Source organism: Electrona antarctica, assembly GCF_951216825.1.
Source record: "Electrona antarctica genome assembly, contig: scaffold_610, whole genome shotgun sequence".
Lineage (NCBI taxonomy): Eukaryota > Metazoa > Chordata > Actinopteri > Myctophiformes > Myctophidae > Electrona > Electrona antarctica.
Window position 1 is genome coordinate 35255 of NW_027637609.1, and position 21016 is coordinate 56270.

The 21016-nt window shown below is 41.8% G+C and overlaps 1 protein-coding gene across 1 annotated transcript in view; it reads right to left on the minus strand.

The window, feature by feature from the left end:
• Positions 1–20571, minus strand: part of LOC306918784 (BRISC and BRCA1-A complex member 2-like) — a gene marked incomplete at its 3' end in the record, with an annotated part of 44341 nt that extends 23770 nt beyond the window's left edge. Inside the window, exons 1-4 of the mRNA XM_079531649.1 lie at positions 20468–20571; positions 19531–19684; positions 18250–18326; positions 5882–5976 (exon numbers count right to left, since the gene is read on the minus strand). Coding sequence (XP_079387775.1) covers positions 5882–5976; positions 18250–18326; positions 19531–19667 — 309 coding nt within the window. The remainder of the gene's footprint in view (positions 1–5881; positions 5977–18249; positions 18327–19530; positions 19685–20467) is intronic.
• Positions 20572–21016: the final 445 nt, after the last annotated feature.

Consider the following 21016-nt stretch of genomic DNA (forward strand, 5'->3'; position numbering starts at 1 on the left):
AACTTTGGACCCCCCAAAAAATGATATTGTATTGCCAGGGACCCCCCCCCCCCCCACCCCAGAAGAGAAGATTTGTGTTAACCCATTCAGGCCTGACGTCGAAATTTAAAAAAAATGTTTTCTAAATCATGACAATTTTCGGAAAGATTTGAGGGACATTTTCACGATTTTTCAAAAATAGCAGACCTACAAGTTCATAGCGCGCCACTCGGTGGCGCGCTATGAGCTTGTAGATCTGCTATTTTTCAATAGCTAAATTATAACATAATGTATGTAACCACCAAAAGAGGTTCCCGCTCAAAATGGGTTAAAATAATGAAAAACGTACACTTTCAACTTTAAGATTCTTTCTTTCTTATTTCTTGCAGCGCGGCACGAAGTGACCCTCTGTGAGCTTATATCAGAGATTAAAATACTGTAGGGTGCATTTTGCATCCCAAAACGCAGTTTATAGTTAAGGGACGCAATAAAACAACGACCTCTGCATCCACGGGATGCACTACTGTACTACTGTACTGTTTTTTTATTCTAGTTTATTTTGCTAGCTTTAGTTATAATAACCATTTCTTCTTCTGTTTTCTACATGAATATAACCACATTATAATAACCATATAAAATGAAATGGGAGTTAAATGCTTCAATTAAAAATAGCAAAATATGACTCCTAACGTCGTTGAAGTGGGACTTATACAATTTCCCTGGGACTCATCTAAAAGACCATCCCTGCATCCCGGGACTCATTACATTGAAAAACTATTTACATCACTATTATATATCTTCTATTTTTGAGAACCAATGTTCTAAACCATTGTTCTAAATCCTAAGAGTTTTCAGAAAATAAAATACATTGCTATATAGCTAAAATTACACAGATTCTTTCCCGATTTGAACTGGTTAACACACCAGGATATGCGTGGGGCTTTCAGTGGCAAAGATTTACATACAAGTAGGATGATTTTCAGTCACTGACACGAAGTCGACTATATAATGATCAGAATTAGAATAACTTTGTATGGCCGTGTACGGGGGAACTGGTGGAGGAAGTTGTCTCGAGTTCCCCACCATAGACAGGCCTTGTTCGACATGTGTGCATCACATGTGTGCCTTTGTTTAGCACATCGCTAAACCTTTCTGGATTAGAGAACAGCGATGGATGTCTCTTGTCTAAACAGAAACATGGATACACAAACCTGCAACGAGCCCCTTTGAGTAGAGGGCCAAAAACACAGAGCCAAACAGAGGAGGCTAATGATACCCTTAGCTGGCTATAAACAAGAGGAACATGTTGCTGAGACATGAGGAATTCAGCTAGGCACTGAGAGACGAGCTAAAATTAGACCGTGTGTTTACCACCTTCTTAGACAAAAAAAATGGCTTGAAACCTGTTGCTTTTTTGCCCCCAGTGTGATAACAATGCACTGAAATTCAAGCACTTTAGGGACTATTTATTGCCAAAGGTATTCATTCACAGATGAATTTAGTCCGTTGTATTTTAGGATGTATGACTACGGTAGATTTTTCTTACTTCAAAGACATTTTAGTGACTGAAATGTTTATTAATCCATTTTGGGCGGGAACCCCTTTTGGTGTTAGCATCATGTTATGCTTTAGCTATTGAAAAATAGCAGATCTACAAGCTCATAGCGCGCCACCGAGTGGCGCGCTATGAGCTTGTAGGTCTGCTATTTTTGAAAAATCAAAGAACCACTGACATAGAAACATAGCTTTTTCAGAAAACTGTCAGGATGTAGAAGACATTTTTAGAATCTGATCTCAGGTCAAAAAGCAAGCAGAGCAAATATGTTAACTATACTTAAACCCCAGCTCCCGCATGGTGGGGAAAGTTTTCACGGACAGTAGCAGATCGACAAGCTCACCATCTCAGAGCTACTTCGCTATTTTCAGAGAAAGCTTTCCCCCACAATAACAGAAAACCGACAATACACTAGTACAGAGCCCAGAGGTACTCCGGTCAACCAAATAGGGTTTAATTCAACAGTTGAATCTTCCTGCTGTTCCACAGTCGTGTGTCACGATGTGTGGGGCTGTCATGGTTACAAATTTAAGTTGACGATTAATTCTCACACAAATAATTGTGATTAACGATCACTGACACATTTAACCCATTGAGGCCTGACCTCGAAATTTAAAAAAAAAATCTTCTAAATCCTCCAGTTTTCTGAAATAAATATTTTCACAATTTTTCAAAAAAAGCAGACCTACAAGCTCGTAGCGCTATGAGCTTGTAGATCTGATCTTTTTCAATAGCTAAATTATAACACCAAAAGGGGTTCCTGCCCAAAATGGGTTAATAATGTTTCATATTTTTTCTTTCCAAAAAATGTACAAAATAGCGGAAATAGTTGATCTACAACAAGCTTTCAACACACAAAGTGCCCTGTTGTAAGCTTGTACATCTGCTGTTTCTGCAATTTTTGAAAAATGTTTGAAAACGTATGGACATTCTTCAACATGGAAACAATTGACGATTATGCAAAAATAATTGCGGTTAGGCGATTATGTAATAATTGCGACAGGCCTAACGACGTGACGCATCGTGAGCTCTGATCTTTTCAAAAACAAAAGTTTGTTTTATGAATTTTCCCAAAAATAGGAACAGCAATGTTTAAAGTGGTTAAATATTATTGGGTAGAGTTATTATTATGACTGCACTGTCCAAACCGGTCTGGGCTGTGTCGGCGATCAACAGGGTCATGAAAACACAGTATTCCATGGGGACTAGGTTCATGCGTTTACACGTGGCTCCTTCCAAATTCACACCGTCACTCAACATTTTACGAGGCTGAACTGTTGCTGGTAAAACGGAGCACTGTCCCCCCACATTTCCTGTGGTGTATGGTGGGGGAAAAAGTAAGGATTCTATTGGGAATGCACGTCTTTACAGAGTCGAGGGGATGGACTTACTGAAAATGTCCGGGGCGGGGGGGGGGGATTACTTTAGGCCAGTGAGGGGGAGAGGAGGATCTCGCGGCGGGTAGAGAGAACGAAAACGAGGGAGGATTATGAAGGCATGAGCAGAAAGACGGAGGAAGAATGCAAGCAATAGAATAAACAAACGGGGGGCTGCCATGCCAAGCGCTGGCTCAACCGAGGTACTTCCCCTTATGTGCACAGCTGGATTTACGAGACGGTGAGCAATAGTCCCCCTCCTGTCTCCCAGACTCTGACACAGGCAGGGGAATTTAACTTCCCTGTGCTAGGCCGCTTTAAAAATAGCATGGTGGACAACCGAGAGCGCTATAGTAGCCTAATAGCAACAACAACAATAGCACCTTGCCAAGGCCCAGAGTGCCTTGTCTGTCTGTCGCTCAGTGTCTCTGAAAAACATGTCCACGGTCTGGACTTTTCCACCCGTCTCCAAGCTAAGCCTGTATTTGGTTGTCAGAAACTTGACACATGGCGAGTGTGGGTTGTGGGGTTGTCACTGTGAGTGTCAGTTAGAGCAGTGGTACTCAGCCTGTGGGTCTGACTGGAACCCCCAGGAGGGTCGCCACATGGATTTTCTCCCTTGTTCTCCTGTGGTACCCCAATAAAAAATAAAAATAAATCCTCCATTTAAAGTTTGATGCACGGTCACGTCACTCGAGGAGAAACAACTGATTTCTCAGTTGAAAAATCAATTGTTTCTCATCGAGGAACACAATCTTGCAAGTTGCAATGATGTATAAAATGGCCCTCAGAGTCTGTGTTTGCCTACACAGTCTTTAGTGAGGCAGAAAGCAGGACAGAATGAAGGAATAAGTATGAAGAATAAGTCGTGATGACTGCACGGTGCACCACGTTTTGAACTCGGACGGACACAGCTTATACATCCACCTGCTGAATACATTTCTCAATTTTCTCAAACCCTCTTTCACATTTCAAGGCTGAATCAATGGTGAAAAGAATTGGCTTGTCAAGTGTCAAGTTGCTTGCCAGTGACGTACTCAGTAAATAGCAGATCTACAAGCTAGCTCGCAACGTGTCACGGATGTGCCGTGACGTGTTGTGAGCTTGTGAATCTATCTGCAATTTAAGGCATGCAAACCCAGCGTGCAACTAAGTATAAATCCACATGTTACACACACAAAGATCCCAGGAAAGGGTTCAAAATCTTCTAAACGTCATTAACATTACATTACATTTAAAGTGTCCCTTTAAGAGGTGGTTGTCTAAAATTGTGCAAAATAAATAAAATAAACTATAAAGTATGTTTACTTTTGACCCAAGACTGGGACATTCAGCGAGGATGTCCCATGGATGTCCATGGTCAGAAGTGTATATTACAGAGTGGATCATCTTATCTTCAGCTAAACACTCTATGGAATAAACTTCAGTGGATTACAACCGTAACCTGGATCCATAGCACTACTCATTAAAAGATACATAAATAAATAATGTTAAACAAAATAACATGTATAACGGATGGGCACAAACAAATAAGCTATTAGGTTCAGCTATACCTTTTTGATCAACCAGAAATACAATGTGTTATGATACTGTTGATAACAATCACTGATTATAAGATTATAATCTATCGCTCTTTATCTCTATACAAAAACATTCTTAGCAAACTCCCTCATACTGGTTTGCTTGTAACCGAGTCATGACTTAAGTTAGTAAAGATTTGCCACATGTCCTATGTATGCATGTTATCATGTAAAGCAGGGGTGCCCACACTTTTTAGGCTTGAGAGCTACTTTCAAAATGACACACATCTACTCACCAAAAAAAATATTATACCATTGCTAAAAATAGAGGGGGGAAATGGAATTGGTAGGGTTTTTGTATGACTTTGTACATGTTTGTGCGATACACTCTTGAAAACAACGTATTGCATTGTGGGCTTGAGCTTCCCTTTCTGATGTCAATCAATCACGTGAAGTCACCTTAATTCAAGTGGCAGATGTCACTCCTTTTTTTTTTAATTATATTTTTTAGGGACATGTCATGTTGTGGTCTACCAGCAAAACCTGTGTGATCTACTGGTACAGGTTACAATCTACCTTTTGGGCACCCCTGAATGCAAAATAACTACGTTATTGACCTCTCTCTCTCTCTCTGAGTTGCTTTGCTCTTGGTAATAGTGGATGTGGCTCTATTTCATCTCCCTCTTGCTGCTAGCGTCAGTACACTGCATTTACGATCAGCAATTTGAAGCATCTGTCTGACATTTTCAGACCACAAAATGGCATCACGTTGCACTGAAAACTGACAAAAACTCTAGTGTTAACAAGGGTTGGGGGGGGGGGGGGGGGATGACAGAAAACAAACCCAATGGCAAATTAGTTTCCTGTGCAATAGAGGACATAAATTCATTGTAAAACACCCATTGGTGTGACAGGCTATGATAAAAGACTCAAGACTGCAGTTAAAAGCTGCAATGAATGAAACATTATTCGAACCAATCTGTATGGTAGAGTACAGTGATGGGAGAAGTACAATAAATAAAGTATCAATATGAACTGTAGAAAAACCATTGGTATCAAAATGTCCTTACAGTAGAGTACTCATTATGCAGAAAGTCTAGTTTCTCAGGTTTTCAAAAGTATAAAACTCTTTTTGAAAATAGCCGATCTACAAACATTTTGTAAGTAGCCACTGTATTAGTTACGACTGACATAGAAACATAGCTTTTTCAGAAAGCTGTCAGGATGTAGAAGACATTTTTAGAATCTGATCTCAAGTACATCATGCACTTAGTTACTTAAGTTTCCACCACTGGTAGAGTAATATAAGTAGACATCTGCAATAGATGGAGGCGGTCTCCCTTACCCTTCCTTCGAGAAATAACAGACCGCAGAATGCCGTGACTGACTGGCCAATCAGAATCGAGCATCCAACCGAGCCGTGTGTAATAATAAAGACAATAGAAACTCACCGGTAGTTCATCGGGTTCAGGTAGAAACTCGGCGTCCTCACCGAAAATAAAGTCTGGCGGTAGCTCTGGATAGCGAGTGTTGAATATGATGTCCCCTGCAACAGAACACACACAGAGAGAGAGGGTTGAATATGATGTCCTCTGCAACAGAACACACAGAGAGAGAGAGTGTTTAATATGATGTCCCCTGCAACAGAACACAGAGAGAGAGAGTGTTGAATATGATGTCCCCTGCAACAGAACACACAGAGAGAGAGGGTTGAATATGATGTCCCCTGCAACAGAACACACAGAGAGAGAGTGTTGAATATGATGTCCCCTGCAACAGAACACACAGAGAGAGAGAGGGTTGAATATGATGTCCCCTGCAACAGAACACACAGAGAGAGAGAGGGTTGAATATGATGCCCCCTGCAACAGAACACACAGAGAGAGAGAGGGTTGAATATGATGTCCCCTGCAACAGAACACACAGAGAGAGAGGGTTGAATATGATGTCCCCTGCAACAGAACACACAGAGAGAGAGAGGGTTGAATATGATGTCCCCTGCAACAGAACACACAGACAGAGAGGGTTGAATATGATGTCCCCTGCAACAGAACACACAGAGAGAGAGAGTGTTGAATATGATGTCCCCTGCAACAGAACACACAGAGAGAGAGGGTTGAATATGATGTCCCCTGCAACAGAACACACAGAGAGAGAGTGTTGAATATGATGTCCCCTGCAACAGAACACACAGAGAGTTGAATATGATGTCCCCTGCAACAGAACACACAGAGAGTTGAATATGATGTCCCCTGCAACAGAACACACAGAGAGAGAGGGTTGAATATGATGTCCCCTGCAACAGAACACACAGACAGAGAGGGTTGAATATGATGTCCCCTGCAACAGAACACACAGAGAGTTGAATATGATGTCCCCTGCAACAGAACACACAGAGTGTTGAATATGATGTCCCCTGCAACAGAACACACACAGAGAGAGTTGAATATGATGTCCCCTGCAACAGAACACACAGAGAGTTGAATATGATGTCCCCTGCAACAGAACACACAGAGAGTTGAATATGATGTCCCCTGCAACAGAACACACAGAGAGGGTTGAATATGATGTCCCCTGCAACAGAACACACACAGAGAGTTGAATATGATGTCCCCTGCAACAGAACACACAGAGAGTTGAATATGATGTCCCCTGCAACAGAACACACAGAGAGGGTTGAATATGATGTCCCCTGCAACAGAACACACAGAGAGTTGAATATGATGTCCCCTGCAACAGAACACACAGAGAGTTGAATATGATGTCCCCTGCAACAGAACACACAGAGAGTTGAATATGATGTCCCCTGCAACAGAACACACAGAGAGTTGAATATGATGTCCCCTGCAACAGAACACACAGAGAGGGTTGAATATGATGTCCCCTGCAACAGAACACACAGAGAGAGTTGAATATGATGTCCCCTGCAACAGAACACACAGAGAGAGTTGAATATGATGTCCCCTGCAACAAAACACACAGAGGGTTGAATATGATGTCCCCTGCAACAGAACACACAGAGAGTTGAATATGATGTCCCCTGCAACAGAACACACAGAGAGAGAGTTGAATATGATGTCCCCTGCAACAGAACACACAGAGAGTTGAATATGATGTCCCCTGCAACAGAACACACAGAGAGAGAGTTGAATATGATGTCCCCTGCAACAGAACACACAGAGAGAGAGTTGAATATGATGTCCCCTGCAACAGAACACACAGAGAGAGTGTTGAATATGATGTCCCCTGCAACAGAACACACAGAGAGAGAGTTGAATATGATGTCCCCTGCAACAGAACACACAGAGAGAGAGTTGAATATGATGTCCCCTGCAACAGAACACACAGAGAGAGTGTTGAATATGATGTCCCCTGCAACAGAACACACAGACAGAGAGGGTTGAATATGATGTCCCCTGCAACAGAACACACAGAGAGTTGAATATGATGTCCCCTGCAACAGAACACACAGAGAGAGAGTTGAATATGATGTCCCCTGCAACAGAACACACAGAGAGAGTGTTGAATATGATGTCCCCTGCAACAGAACACACAGAGAGAGTGTTGAATATGATGTCCCCTGCAACAGAACACACAGACAGAGAGGGTTGAATATGATGTCCCCTGCAACAGAACACACAGAGAGTTGAATATGATGTCCCCTGCAACAGAACACACACAGAGAGAGTTGAATATGATGTCCCCTGCAACAGAACACACAGAGAGTTGAATATGATGTCCCCTGCAACAGAACACACAGAGAGTTGAATATGATGTCCCCTGCAACAGAACACACAGAGTGTTGAATATGATGTCCCCTGCAACAGAACACACAGAGTGTTGAATATGATGTCCCCTGCAACAGAACACACAGAGAGAGAGGAAATAATTCACATTGGTGCCCTGCTGCGCTAGACAAGATCTCGTGGGAGGAAAAGGCATCTTGCACCCTCTGTTGAACAAGTATTGCAGTGGGTTTCAACCCTATTCATATCAAGGTCCAGTATTTATTCTGCATTTGAGCCAAGGACCACCATTTGATGAGATTTAGCCTCTCAGAGCCAAAACGTAGAATATTTTGTTGCTGTATTGATGTTGGTACCATAGGAGAGATAGCAGGCAGACATTGATCAAAATAACAATTCTTCTACATTCTCTAGTTGTGTAGACCTCTTGCAAATTAAGTAATACAGATGTTTAACAATAATGTAACTTTTGAAACCAAATGGACCCATACGGGTCATATGGTTTCATTTCCCGCTCTCAAGAGTTAAAGATCTATAAGGGTCCATTTGGTTACCACTGAAAACCACTGAAGTATGGAACTCTTAACCCATTGAGACCTGGAACGCATCCATGTCACGTTAGCGTTTAACCACATTAACCATTAACCCATTTTGGGGCGGGAACCCGTTTTGGTGTTTTAAACATTGTTATAATTTAGCTATTGAAAAATAGCAGATCTACAAGCTCATAGCGCGCCACCGAGTGGCGCGCTATGAACTTGTAGGTCTGCTATTTTTGAAAAATCGTTAAAATGTGCCTCAAATCTTTCCGAAAATTGTCATGATTTAGAAAACTTTTTTTTTTAAATTTCGACGTCAGGCCTGAATGGGTTAAACAACATAGCCCGTCTACTGGCATAAAATTAAAGTGATTATAGTTTGACACTATGACTAATAAATAGGTGACGGTCACCTAATTTCCGTCTCCTAACTGTATGCGATAGTTGCTCCATGATGGCAATGACATATGAAGCCAAAGAAGAGATGTGTGTACTTTGCTCTGCAGGGATCTAGGGAATATTTGTCAGTGTGGGGTCCAGCAGGCACCCCCAAGGGTCCCCCAGTTAACCCATTTAGAATGTCTTCTAAATCCTGACAGTTCTCTGAAAAACGAAACCCATGTTTCCATGTCAGTGGTTCTTTCTCAAACATTTTAATGTCAAGGACCCCCAAGATTATATGTAATTGGCCGCCGACCCCCATCTGAAAATATGTTGTTCCAGGGACCCCCCCCCCCAGAAGCAAAGATTTGAGTTAAAAACGTTCACTGTGAAAGAATATTATAACACAGAATATTGCAACACATTTTCAGGATCTACAAGCTTGTAGATCTGCAATTTTTCAATAGCTAAAGTATAACATAATGCTTAAAACACCAAAAGGGGTTCCCGCCCAAAATGGGTTAAAGGAATGACAGTTACGAACCACATGAACCCTTGCGGCTGTGTAATTCAAAAGAGTGTCAAATTGGAATGGAACGGACGGTTACAGCTCCATTTGGTTCCATTTATTCAATCAAGAGTTCAATTGACACCAAGGATTGTGGACTGGTATCCTAGAGATAAATATTGTGTCAAATCAAATGGTGGTCCAGTGACGTAATGCATCTCAAACTGGGGGCAGTGGTGTTTAGGGCAGTGGTTACCACACTTTTTTCATGTCAAGGACAAGGACCCATAAAATCCACATGTATTAGCCTGCGGACCCCCGTTTGAAAAGATGTGCCAGGGACCCCCATAAGAGAAGATTTGTATTACGGCTCTAGCAGTGATTCTCAACCATTACAATTTCAAGCACCCCCAGTTGGACATGTATTAGTCTACGGACCCCCATTTAATGGCATTTTTATCTCTGGGAGTCTGGGACCCCAATTTGTATCGCAAAATCATTGTTAACCCATTTTGACCTGAGATCAGATTCTAAAAATGTCTTCTACATCCTGACAGTTTTCTGAAAAAGCTATGTTTCTATGTCAGTCGTTCTTCGATTTAAAAAAAATAGCAGACCTACAAGCTCGTAGCGCGCCACTCGGTGGCGTGCTATGAGCTTGTAGATCTGCTATTTTTCAATAGCTAAAGCATAACATAATGCTAACACCAAAAGGGGTTCCCGCCCAAAATGGGTTAATTTAACTCCGAGTGTGTAACGGGTCCGTTTGATTCCGTTTGTACACTCTCTGAGTTACAGACCCATATAAGGGTCCATTTGGTTCCTAACTATCATTTAGGTGGGGACCCCCTGGAACTCCCTCCCTCAAGGACCCCCAGGGCACTTTGGGAACCGTGGGTTTTTAGGGTGACTGACTATAGAACTGTTTTACATGGCAAAACCAGAGGAGCTGCTTAATGGAACTGGCAAACAGTAATAGCCAGTGTGAGTGAGCATTGATGCAATAGTTAACCCATTTTGAGCGGGAACCCCTTTTGGTGTTTTAAGCATTATGTTATGCTTTAGCTATTGAAAAATCACACCCGTGTGAACTGAGTGGTGCAAGGTCTTATATAGCCTGATCAGCTGTGGTCTGACGTAATGTCAGTGACCATGGTAACCATGCTCACCTGTGCACAGACACGTACACAGGTACACAAACATAGATACAGACAAAGCTGGTTGTTGGAGTGGTTTGCACCACTCAAAAATAGCAGATCTACAAGCTCATAGCGCGCAAAAACCGAAGAACGACCGACATAGAAACATAGCTTTTTCAGAAAACTGTCAGGATGTAGAAGACATTTTTAGAATCTGATGTCAGGTCAAAATGGGTTAAATTAAATGGGCTCAGGCGAGGACGAGACAACACAACACACATCCTATCACACGGTGTGCACTGACTGTGCAGCTATAGAAATTAAAGGCTGGTTCACCACGTTCAAATGTTATGCATTATGTTACACAATGCTATTTCTGTCCATTCTAGGCTGTTCTGTTCTGCTTTTTCTGCGATTGTGCCGGAGACACATGAGCAAGAGGAGACAAACACACACATATGGCAGTGTTTTTCCAGTGGGAAAGTGTCAAACGAGGAGAGGAGAGGGAGAGGAGAGGGGAGGGGAGGGGAGGGGAGGGGAGGGAGAGGAAAGGAGAGGGAGAGGAGAGGAGAGGAGAGGAGAGGAGAGGAGAGGAGAGGGAGAGGAGAGGGGAGGGGAGGGGAGGGGAGGGGAGGGGAGAGGAGAGGAGAGGAGAGGAGAGGATGTGCTGTAAATCTGTTACAAAGGGCCTGGAAGCCAGTCAGACATGTGGGTCCAGTATACAGGCTCAACCCTACCCCAGGGGGGAGCTGTAAGGAAACGGAGAGGCCTTGGCATCAGGTTCTTTCTTCTTTGTACACATTTTTTAACCTTACAAAGCAATCAGTACAGACGAACAACGGCAGAGCACTGGAGAACTGAATAATTGGTCAATAACAAGCTAATAAGAGAATAACAGCGAAGGGCACCAATCAGTGTGCAGCAGCAGCACCGACCGCAGATGTAGTGAGGTGGAGTGAGTGGGGGGGCTTAGCCCAGTTCCCTGCCAGTGTGTGCCATGCTCTTTGCACGCGATCGGCAGGCAGGTCCAGACACTGGCAAAAAAAAGTGGGAGGATGGGGTGGGGGAAAGTGAAGGAGAAAAAAAAAAACCTAAGGCCTTGCATCCTTGACTAAACAAACACTCTTCCTCAGGCTAAATCACAGGAAAGAACATCAACCAGTAAAATAACATCAGAAGAAGCAATGCTGCATGCCATGCCAATGGCATTCTGTTCCTCGTTCCCCTGCTATAGGTCTGCTGCCAGCGCCACCGCTGGGTGAATGTTAAACATTCAAACAAACATATCAATGACAAAATAGAATGTTCCGTTTTTGAGGGGCGCTAGCCCCTCATATAAACAGCTACAGTGTAGATTCTGTCTTAACCCATTTTGGGCGGGAACCCCTTTTGGTGTTAGCATTATGTTATGCTTTAGCTATTGAAAAATAGCAGATCTACAAGCTCGTAGCGCGCCACCGAGTGGCGCGCTACGAGTGGCGCGCTACGAGCTTGTAGGTCTGCTATTTTTCGACGACTGACATAAAACTGTCAGGATTTAGAAGACATTTTTAGAATCTGATCTCAGGTCAAAATGGGTTAACACAAACATTAAATGCCATTGACAATGAATGGAGAATTTACGTCATATGTGTCTGAGCAAATCGGCTGTCGGTGGAAACCCTTGGTCAATAAGGGACCACTATTCTTGGTGACTATACACTATGGTATGTTTCAAGGTTGGTATAAGGTCAATAATTGATTAGAGCGCCCCTTACTTCACACGGGTGTGATTTTTACATCATCACGTAGCTAAGATAGCATATAGGCTATATGCATGTAAATGTGTTTCATCAATACCATGTTACAATACTGACAATTCTGGCCCGGGTGGCACTTAAAGTATGACTTAAGCGTAGCCAGCCAGACAATATCACTGCGTGGGCCGGTTTCTAAGTCACACACAGCACAATGCCAGATCATGTATTAGATGTTGTTCATTCTATTCTACATCACCAAGGTCTAGAACTCACATCCTTTGTCACCAATGGCATCAGAAGCTTTAGTCACACGATTACAGGTGAAAGAAGTGGCTAGTTTCCATCATTTTGTAGTTTACATGAGAAGATTTATAATAAGAGTCAGAGCCGGAGAGATAAGAAAAATAAATAAATGTCATGTGGAGTACAGTTGGAGGCCATCGATATTGTCCTTTTCTTTTTGCTGAGGTTTGCGTGATCTGCGCAAAAAGACAGTTAACCCATTTTGGGCGGGAACCCCTTTTGGTGTTTTAAACATTGTTATAATTTAGCTATTGAAAAATAGCAGATCTACAAGCTCATAGCGCGCCACCGAGTGGCGCGCTACGAGCTTGTAGGTCTGCTATTTTTGAAAAATCGTGAAAATATTTATTTCAGAAAACTGGAGGATTTAGAAGGATTTTTTAAAATGTTGAGGTCAGGCCTAAATGGGTCAAATGATAAGGGACAATATCGGTGGCACCCAACTGTAAGTGTTTCTATGTTTGTATGAGTGAAAGGTTTTATTTTTTGGAGTTCCTGGCCGGTAAGGGCTCATTAACCCACCCGGGACACTCTTGAATGACTGAATGAAACAAGACTGTGTAAAAGCTAATGGATGGAGACAGGGAATTATTTCTTTGGTGTGGTCAAAAATCCCAATAAAAGCTCAGAAATAGCTACAATCCAATCCATGGAGATGGAGATGGCATGTAAAAGGACCATGTCACACATTTCCATCCCATCTTCATATATTTGGTCCTCACTAATGCTCACTTTAACCCATTTTGACCTGAGATCAGATTATAAAAATGTCTTCTACATCCTGACAGTTTTCTGAAAAAGCTATGTTTCTATGTCAGTGGTTCTTAAATTTTTCAAAAATAGCAGACCTACAAGCTCATAGCGCGCCACTCGGTGGCGCGCTATGAGCTTGTAGATCTGCTATTTTTAGAGAGAACACAAAGCTCTCATGATGCGTTTAATGAACCATCAGTTGAGAGTCAGAGCATCATGACATGAAACACACAAAGCTATGCAAAAGCTAATCGATACGATTGATATACACAATGAATATACACAACGAAGTTGTTAAACTTTAGGCTGCTGTAGTGCCTGCACTATTAGCCCACAATGCCAGTTCAGGAAGTATGACAGATAAGCCTGGACCTGAGTGCAGTTTTATTTTCATGCATTGGGAAGGCAGATTTCCTGATTGGAGGAGGAGGAGAAACGAAAGAAGGAGGAGAAGGAGAAGAAGACAGATATAGCACCATGCCCGAATAGATAAGTTAGTCATTCTGCATCGCCAGTGTCTTGAGCTCACAGCCTCACACACCAAAGGCAAGTCATCAACATTGTTAAGGTCCCTGCCAAGTGAGAAACCACTGATGGCTTCACTTATTATGACTTGGGCAATCATCAGGGTAGATTTCAAACTAGTGTAAGACACAATCCTAAGAATGTGTGTACTTCATCAAGACTTCACTTAGAGATGTCAGAATTTATGTTTTATGAAGATTGACTGCTCCACAAATGCCAGATGACGATGTTTGGCATAGGTGTGCAAAGTCTTGTTTATTCCCATGCGAGGGAAGGCACAGTTCCTTGTAGAAGAAAAGGAAAAACAATGACAAACAGCAGATGTCAGAAGATGACAGCTGCCAGCGCCTAATTACTTTCTACAAGATGTGGTGCAAATCATGTAATTTTTGCCGAAACACTCGTGAGCATACTAATGTCATCTTATGTGGAAAGATCTAAGTGCATTTTAAAAAGGGAAAGAATGCCAAATGAGCTGTAAGAGTAACATTTTATTTAGACATATTTTATCTTCACTGAATGTTTTTACACCTGCACATACAAGCTTCAATTTCCGTGTATGCTGCTTCAATCTGACATGAATAGACATCTGTTCAAATGACTTGGTGATCAGTATTTCAACACAGAAAAAAACCTGTTTTTTCCAATCCAGCTCTCCTATATGGCTTTCTTCAGCTATCTTTGAAATATTGTCATTGATTCAGTAGTAGACGATGCCAATGGAAGTTCAATAAAAAAAGTGTGAAGTGATGGGCGCTTGGTAATGTTTGTTTAACCCTTTAAGACTTGAGACCAGATTCTACAAATGTCTTCTTCTTGCTGACAGTTTTCTGAAAAAAACTGTCAGTGGTGCTCAAACATTTTCATGTCAGGGCCCTCAAAAGTATCTGTATTCGGCCGCCAACCCCCATCTGAAAATGATTTGTTCCAGGGAAGGGACCCCCCCAGAAGCAAAGATTTTAGTTAAAAACATTCGCTGTGAAAGAATATATATGCATTCGATTTGCGTCACATTCTCAAGATTTTTTTTTTAAAATAGCAGATCTACAAGCTCGTAGCACGGCACTCGGTGCCATGCTATGAGCTTGTATATCAGCTATTTTTCAACAGCCAAAGTTTCAAATAATGTTTGGTTAAAAGCTTAGGCGACACAGGTGCGTTCCAGGTCTTAATGGGTCAAAGTAAACAAACAGTCCATAGACTTGGCTGCCATATGACAATTTCAAAAGCCAGGCGTTGGAGGGACTAGCCTAGCACCCTTCAAAAAGTGAACACAAATAAAAGGGTCCCACTGTTTAGATTCTGTTTTCTTCATACGTAAATGACCTGGTGTGACCCATATACGCATCAACTGAATTTATCCATTCGGACATCATTCATCACCTTGACAGATCGTACGCCCAAGTTTCTGTAGACCTTTGCCCACTCAAGTCAGCTGATAAATACACCCAACCAGTTGGTTACAATGACCTGCTTTATGTACTGCTATGATGAAATAAAAAAATGGCAAACATACAATATTGCTACAGGGCGTGTGTGTGTGTGTGTGTGTGTGTGTGTGTGTGTGTGTGTGTGTGTGTGTGTGTGTGTGTGTGTGTGTGTGTGTGTGTGTGTATGTGCGTGTTTGTGTATGCGTGTGTGTGCGTGTGTGTCAAATTGGTCTCATGATTCACTATAATTCCAGAAACACCAAATTAAAATCATTCTCCACCGAGATAATAATGACTTCCTAACATGTTGTGGCTTTGCCGTTCAGACGTTCAGGAGAAATGCTCATGAAGCAAGTCTTAAATGTGGGACTCCGATCACAAACAAGGCACCATTCCAGTAATGGTTGAGTCACAAAAACAACACCGTGTTTTTTTTTTATCACGTGTAGTCTGTAGTGCTCAAAAGTTAAACAAATCATATTCTGTGCCTGAGATACACTGTATAAACATGGAGCTCTAATCATCAGCAAACAGGATCCAAATAAAAGTAAACAGTAGACTGTAATTGTTGTGATTCAGATGAAACTAGCTACTTATTTATTTTAACCCATTTTGACCCGAGATCAGATTATAAAAATGTCTTCTACATCCTGACAGTTTTCTGAAAAAGTTATGTTTCTATGTCAGTCGTTCTTCGACCTACAAGCTCGTAGCGTGCCACTAGGTAAATAATCTGTTTCACTCTGCTTTGTGAATATTCTGCATTTCTATAGCGCCTTTATTCAAAGCACGTTACAATGTGCATTACGGAGTAGATCACCCTTCACCCAGTCACACACCGACAGCAGAGGCAATCATGTAAGGCACCAACGTACTTATGGGGAGAATTTAAGAGTTCGGACAATGTCTTGCTCAAGGACACTTCTCCCTCACTCTCCCTTTTGTGAAAGGGAGAGTCCTCACTCTCACTTTGTAAATGGTAGAGTGAAAGTATTAGAAACGGAAGCTTTATACAGCTATAGTATGTGTAAGTAGGCTGATGCAGAGTACATGGTACAATGCAGGGTACAATGACTGCAGTGGATAGAAAACTGAATATTTCCTGGTTGTTGTTTTTTTATTCTTCCAATAAGCCAGCTAGTTTCATTAGTGTCATTACCAATGGGAAGTAGCCAGTTAGGGAAACAAGTGGCCTCATGACTCAATGAGGGGACACAGTACACAAGGACAGACACTGTTCTCAGGCTGAGCTGGATTCTGTTTTCATCAGCATATCTCAGCTACTTTGTGACTGGTTGGTTAAAAAAAAGATGTAGCATAGAGAAACAATGACAAATACTGTTGACCAGTTTTCATTTTGACAGCAAATTAGTTTTAGTCATAGTCTTTTGAATATAATTCCATTTCGTTTTAGTCAGATTTTAGTCATCTGAATGTTTTCGTTTTAGTCAATTAAATCTACAGCTGATTTAGTCGACAAAAACTTTGGCAGGCCTTGATGTCGTTGTAATGATGGCGTTGTAATGCCTCAGTTATACTTGATGGCGTTGTAATGCCTCATTTATACAGGCCTCATTTATACAGGCCTTGATGGCGTTGTAATGCCTCATTTATACTTGAAATAGTCTATTTACAAGGTCACATTCCTCACAACGTGTGAGCATTGTGAACTCTTAATCCGGAGCGATTTACATTAAGCAAGAACAAAAAGCATGGCAATACATCACATACATAAAAAGTAGTTATCATGAAACATGCGTAAGCTAAGAACGTAACAGTGGAATATCTATATAATGAAACTATATATAGATATTCCACTGTTATGTTCTTAGCTTACGCATGTTTCATAACTACTTTTCATGTATGTGATGTATTGCCATGCTTTTTGTTCTTGCTTAATGTAAATCGCTCTGGATTAAGAGTGTCTGCTAAATGCCTAAATTGTACAAGCTTGTAGATCGTAACACCCACACATCCAAACATAAAATGACTTCTCTTCGTTCTACTGGATATCTTCTCCACTATTCCCTCCTTAATATTTTCTTTGTTGAAATTGTCAATATATTTAATCATAGTTTTTGTCATCATTGCTTGGTTTTTATTTAGTTTTAATTTTGTCTGTGGGAAAAAAAAAGGTAGTCGATGTTTGTAACCCTCCGTTATTAGCTCCGAGAAGAGGTTACGCATGGAGCTATCCCGGCAGAGGTAGAGACGGTCCAAGTTCAGCGAAGATCACCCTTTTCGCAATATCGTATCCAAAAAGAAAACGTAGTCCCAGACAACTACAGATGTAAAAACATTTTTTTGCCAGAAAGTAAAAACTTTAGGCCAGGGTGAAACAACCACTTAAATTGCAAAATGTTGTGTTTTCCCATTTGTAGCCGAATCAGGATCAGCACTGGCACCTGCAGCGTGGCGGGGGTTCCTCCGGGTTGAATGGGAAAACATGGCACAGGCTGACTAAATAATCTATTTAAGTGGTTGTTTCACCCTGGCCTAAAAAATGTACTTCCCAGAAAATAAATAAATAAAGTTGTCCTGGACCACCTTTACTTTTTGCATACGATACTGCACTTGGACGGTCTCTACCTCTGCCAGGATAGAAACCTCTCTCTGAGCTAATAGCGGAGGGTGAGGTTCCAAATGGGGCTAGTGACGGTCACTGACAGAGCACATGACCCGTGTTTACCTGAGAAAATACCAATGTGTGGCTGCATTTCAAGCATCAAAGGTTTGCACATAAAAGCTAAACTTACATTTCAGGGTTTCTCCAGCATAGGGAATATGAAGCTTGAAGCGATCGCAGCATGGACCAGGGGTAAGAGATGTGCACCTGAGAACAGAGATGAAAGGTAATGATATTCATTCAGCACTGCCAACACCAATTACGTTATTCCACAACTTAGTGCTCTATATTATACTATATTATACTAGAATGCTATAGCTCTTTTGATTGATTGATTGATTGATTACTTTATTAGTCAAAAATGTAAACAGAACAGAGGTACATTAACAGGTTCAGCACTCTGGGCCATGGCTCAGTGGTCCAGGCACCTTGGCTGGCAATCCAGTCTGGCAGTGTGCCGCGGGTTCGACTCCCGATCCCGACGGCCTTTACTGCATGTCTTCCCCCCATCTCTCTCCCCATTTCCTGTCAGCCTACTGTCTGTCCCTCCATACAAAATATAAAATAAAGGCGAAAGCCACAAAAAAACATTTAAAAAAAAAGAAACAGGTTCGGCACTGACATGGTCGGATCGTCTTTTAGGCTAGACTGCCTACTGTGACTTAAGTTAAAACTGATTAAAAATGTGGATTAAACAATGAAAACATAACTCGGGCAACTCTCGAAGCGCAGGGGAAGTGTTCTACAATTAATTAACTCAAGTAACCCGGGTTCTGTAGTCAAAGTGTTAAGACACTTGGACTAAAAGAGTAACACAAAAAAGTCATGGGAACTTGTTTCCATTGTGGTCCTATGTATTCAATTTCAATTAATCAACAGACAGAGCATAGGCTATTAGCATATTAATGCATGTCATCAACAAATAGCTAGTATATCATTTACAGAGGAGAAAGGGGACATCGTGTGTATGACCCTATTCTCCACTTGTAGTTTTCTGACCCACAGGTTTTGAAAGAAGCATTGATGCAGGCGTGTGTGTTCCAGGGCAGCATCTTCCTTCAGCTTAGCATTCAGCGTTCTGCTTTTGATTAAGTATGTACAACTACAATAAATAGTGTGCCACTGTATGCCATGATCAAAACGTAACGGGGGGGGAGCATGAGTTACGTGGCCGACATACGTGGCCGGTTAAGACTCACCCGTGGCTCCGACATAGGTGGCCGGTTAAGACACATGCGTGGCCGGTTAAGACCCGTAGCTTCCGCGTGTGGTTAGGGTTAGGTCAGGCCAGGTTTGAGGTTAGTAGTGTCGGACCAAAGATACGCACCCCGATGTAACAATATGCAACAATGTAGTGCATGCTTCATTAAATCATACAAGCTTGTCTGGTGCACGAAAAGGAAAAACTCACCCCGTCTTTAGGTCTGTGACACGGAGGAAGTTGGTTGAGTCGAGCCCCACGCGTCCGTTCCGCACCACACTGCACAGGAGGGGCCGCAGCTCTGGTGCAATACGGTGGAGTACAACCTCAGGGGATATGTTGTTCATTTTACACACTCAAGATTCTGTGGAGGAGAGACAACAAAGTAAGTGAATGAGAATATTTGGGGTTTAAAGGCAAGCATAGTCCACTCCTCTCTCTCTCATACACACACACACACACACACACAGTCTCTCTCTCTCACACACACACACAGTCTCTCTCTCTCTCTCTCTCTCTCTCTCTCTCTCTCTCTCTCTCTCTCTCTCTCTCTCTCTCTCTCAGTATAGGGACGATAGTAGTAGTACACTGGAAGCACATAGCCATGACTATATGTTTCTTTTCCCTCTTTACCTCCATTATGATGAATTCCTGTTCTGTTCTTTGTCTATATAGAAGTGTCTATTTGTACGTCTCTAAATGTTTTGATGAATTGAACATGGTGGACCCTCTTGTAAACAAGTGTAATGCTTAATTGGGTCGTCCACTCACAGTTAACAGCCTTTGTATTGAGTTTGTGCTGCAAACTGTTAATAAATATTTCAATCAATCAATCAAAACTATCCCTGAAACATAACTGTCACAAGCGTCCTGTCACTGTGAACCATGTGGCTGTAAGTCATGACATCCTAATGTTGGGGTAGTGATGTTTTGCAGGTAATACAACTTAAAAAAATATATATAATACATTTAAATAGTGTAAGTCCATGGCACTGTCAATGTTCGTGAGCTTGCTAACGAACGTTAGCCACAGTGCCACACTGTTATCGAGGCGCTATAACGTAGCATGCATGTTTCTTTCTATTCTATTAGTATATCGACTTTATTTAGTAATCTAAGTATGATATTTAAAGACGTTCACTTCTACCTGTTATAGGGTCGAAAACATCAACATGTATACAAGCTCCACTGTTTACTTCATTCTTCCAAAACTTCCGGGTACATGTTTTCTGGGTCCTTCTGGGGTCCTACCTGAAGGGGTATAGGCGGTTTTGGTGATGCCTGTTGATAAATGAAATAAAATAAATGTTGTGCTGTACCAACAGGGCGCAGTTCTTGGTGATATTTCACCACTGCAGCACGGTATGTATGTATATCCTCGATATATTAAAAAATATATATTTATTTCGCTTTGGTGTGATCATATAATGTGCCTGGACAGTACAAGGCCACCCAGCTGTCATCGTCGGACTCGTTAGGAGAAGTGACCCAAGTGACGCGTGACAACAACACTGGAGAGCTGCTGCTGCTGCTTTGAACTTTGACACGTACTGTACTCTGCAAGACCACAGCTGATTAGAAGGTACACCTTTTTAATAATATGTCATATTTTAACGTGTGATTTCTGCACTGCAGCGTAGCATGTCATACATATATATATATGTATTTTTATGTGTGTGTTCTTCTTCTAGTGAGA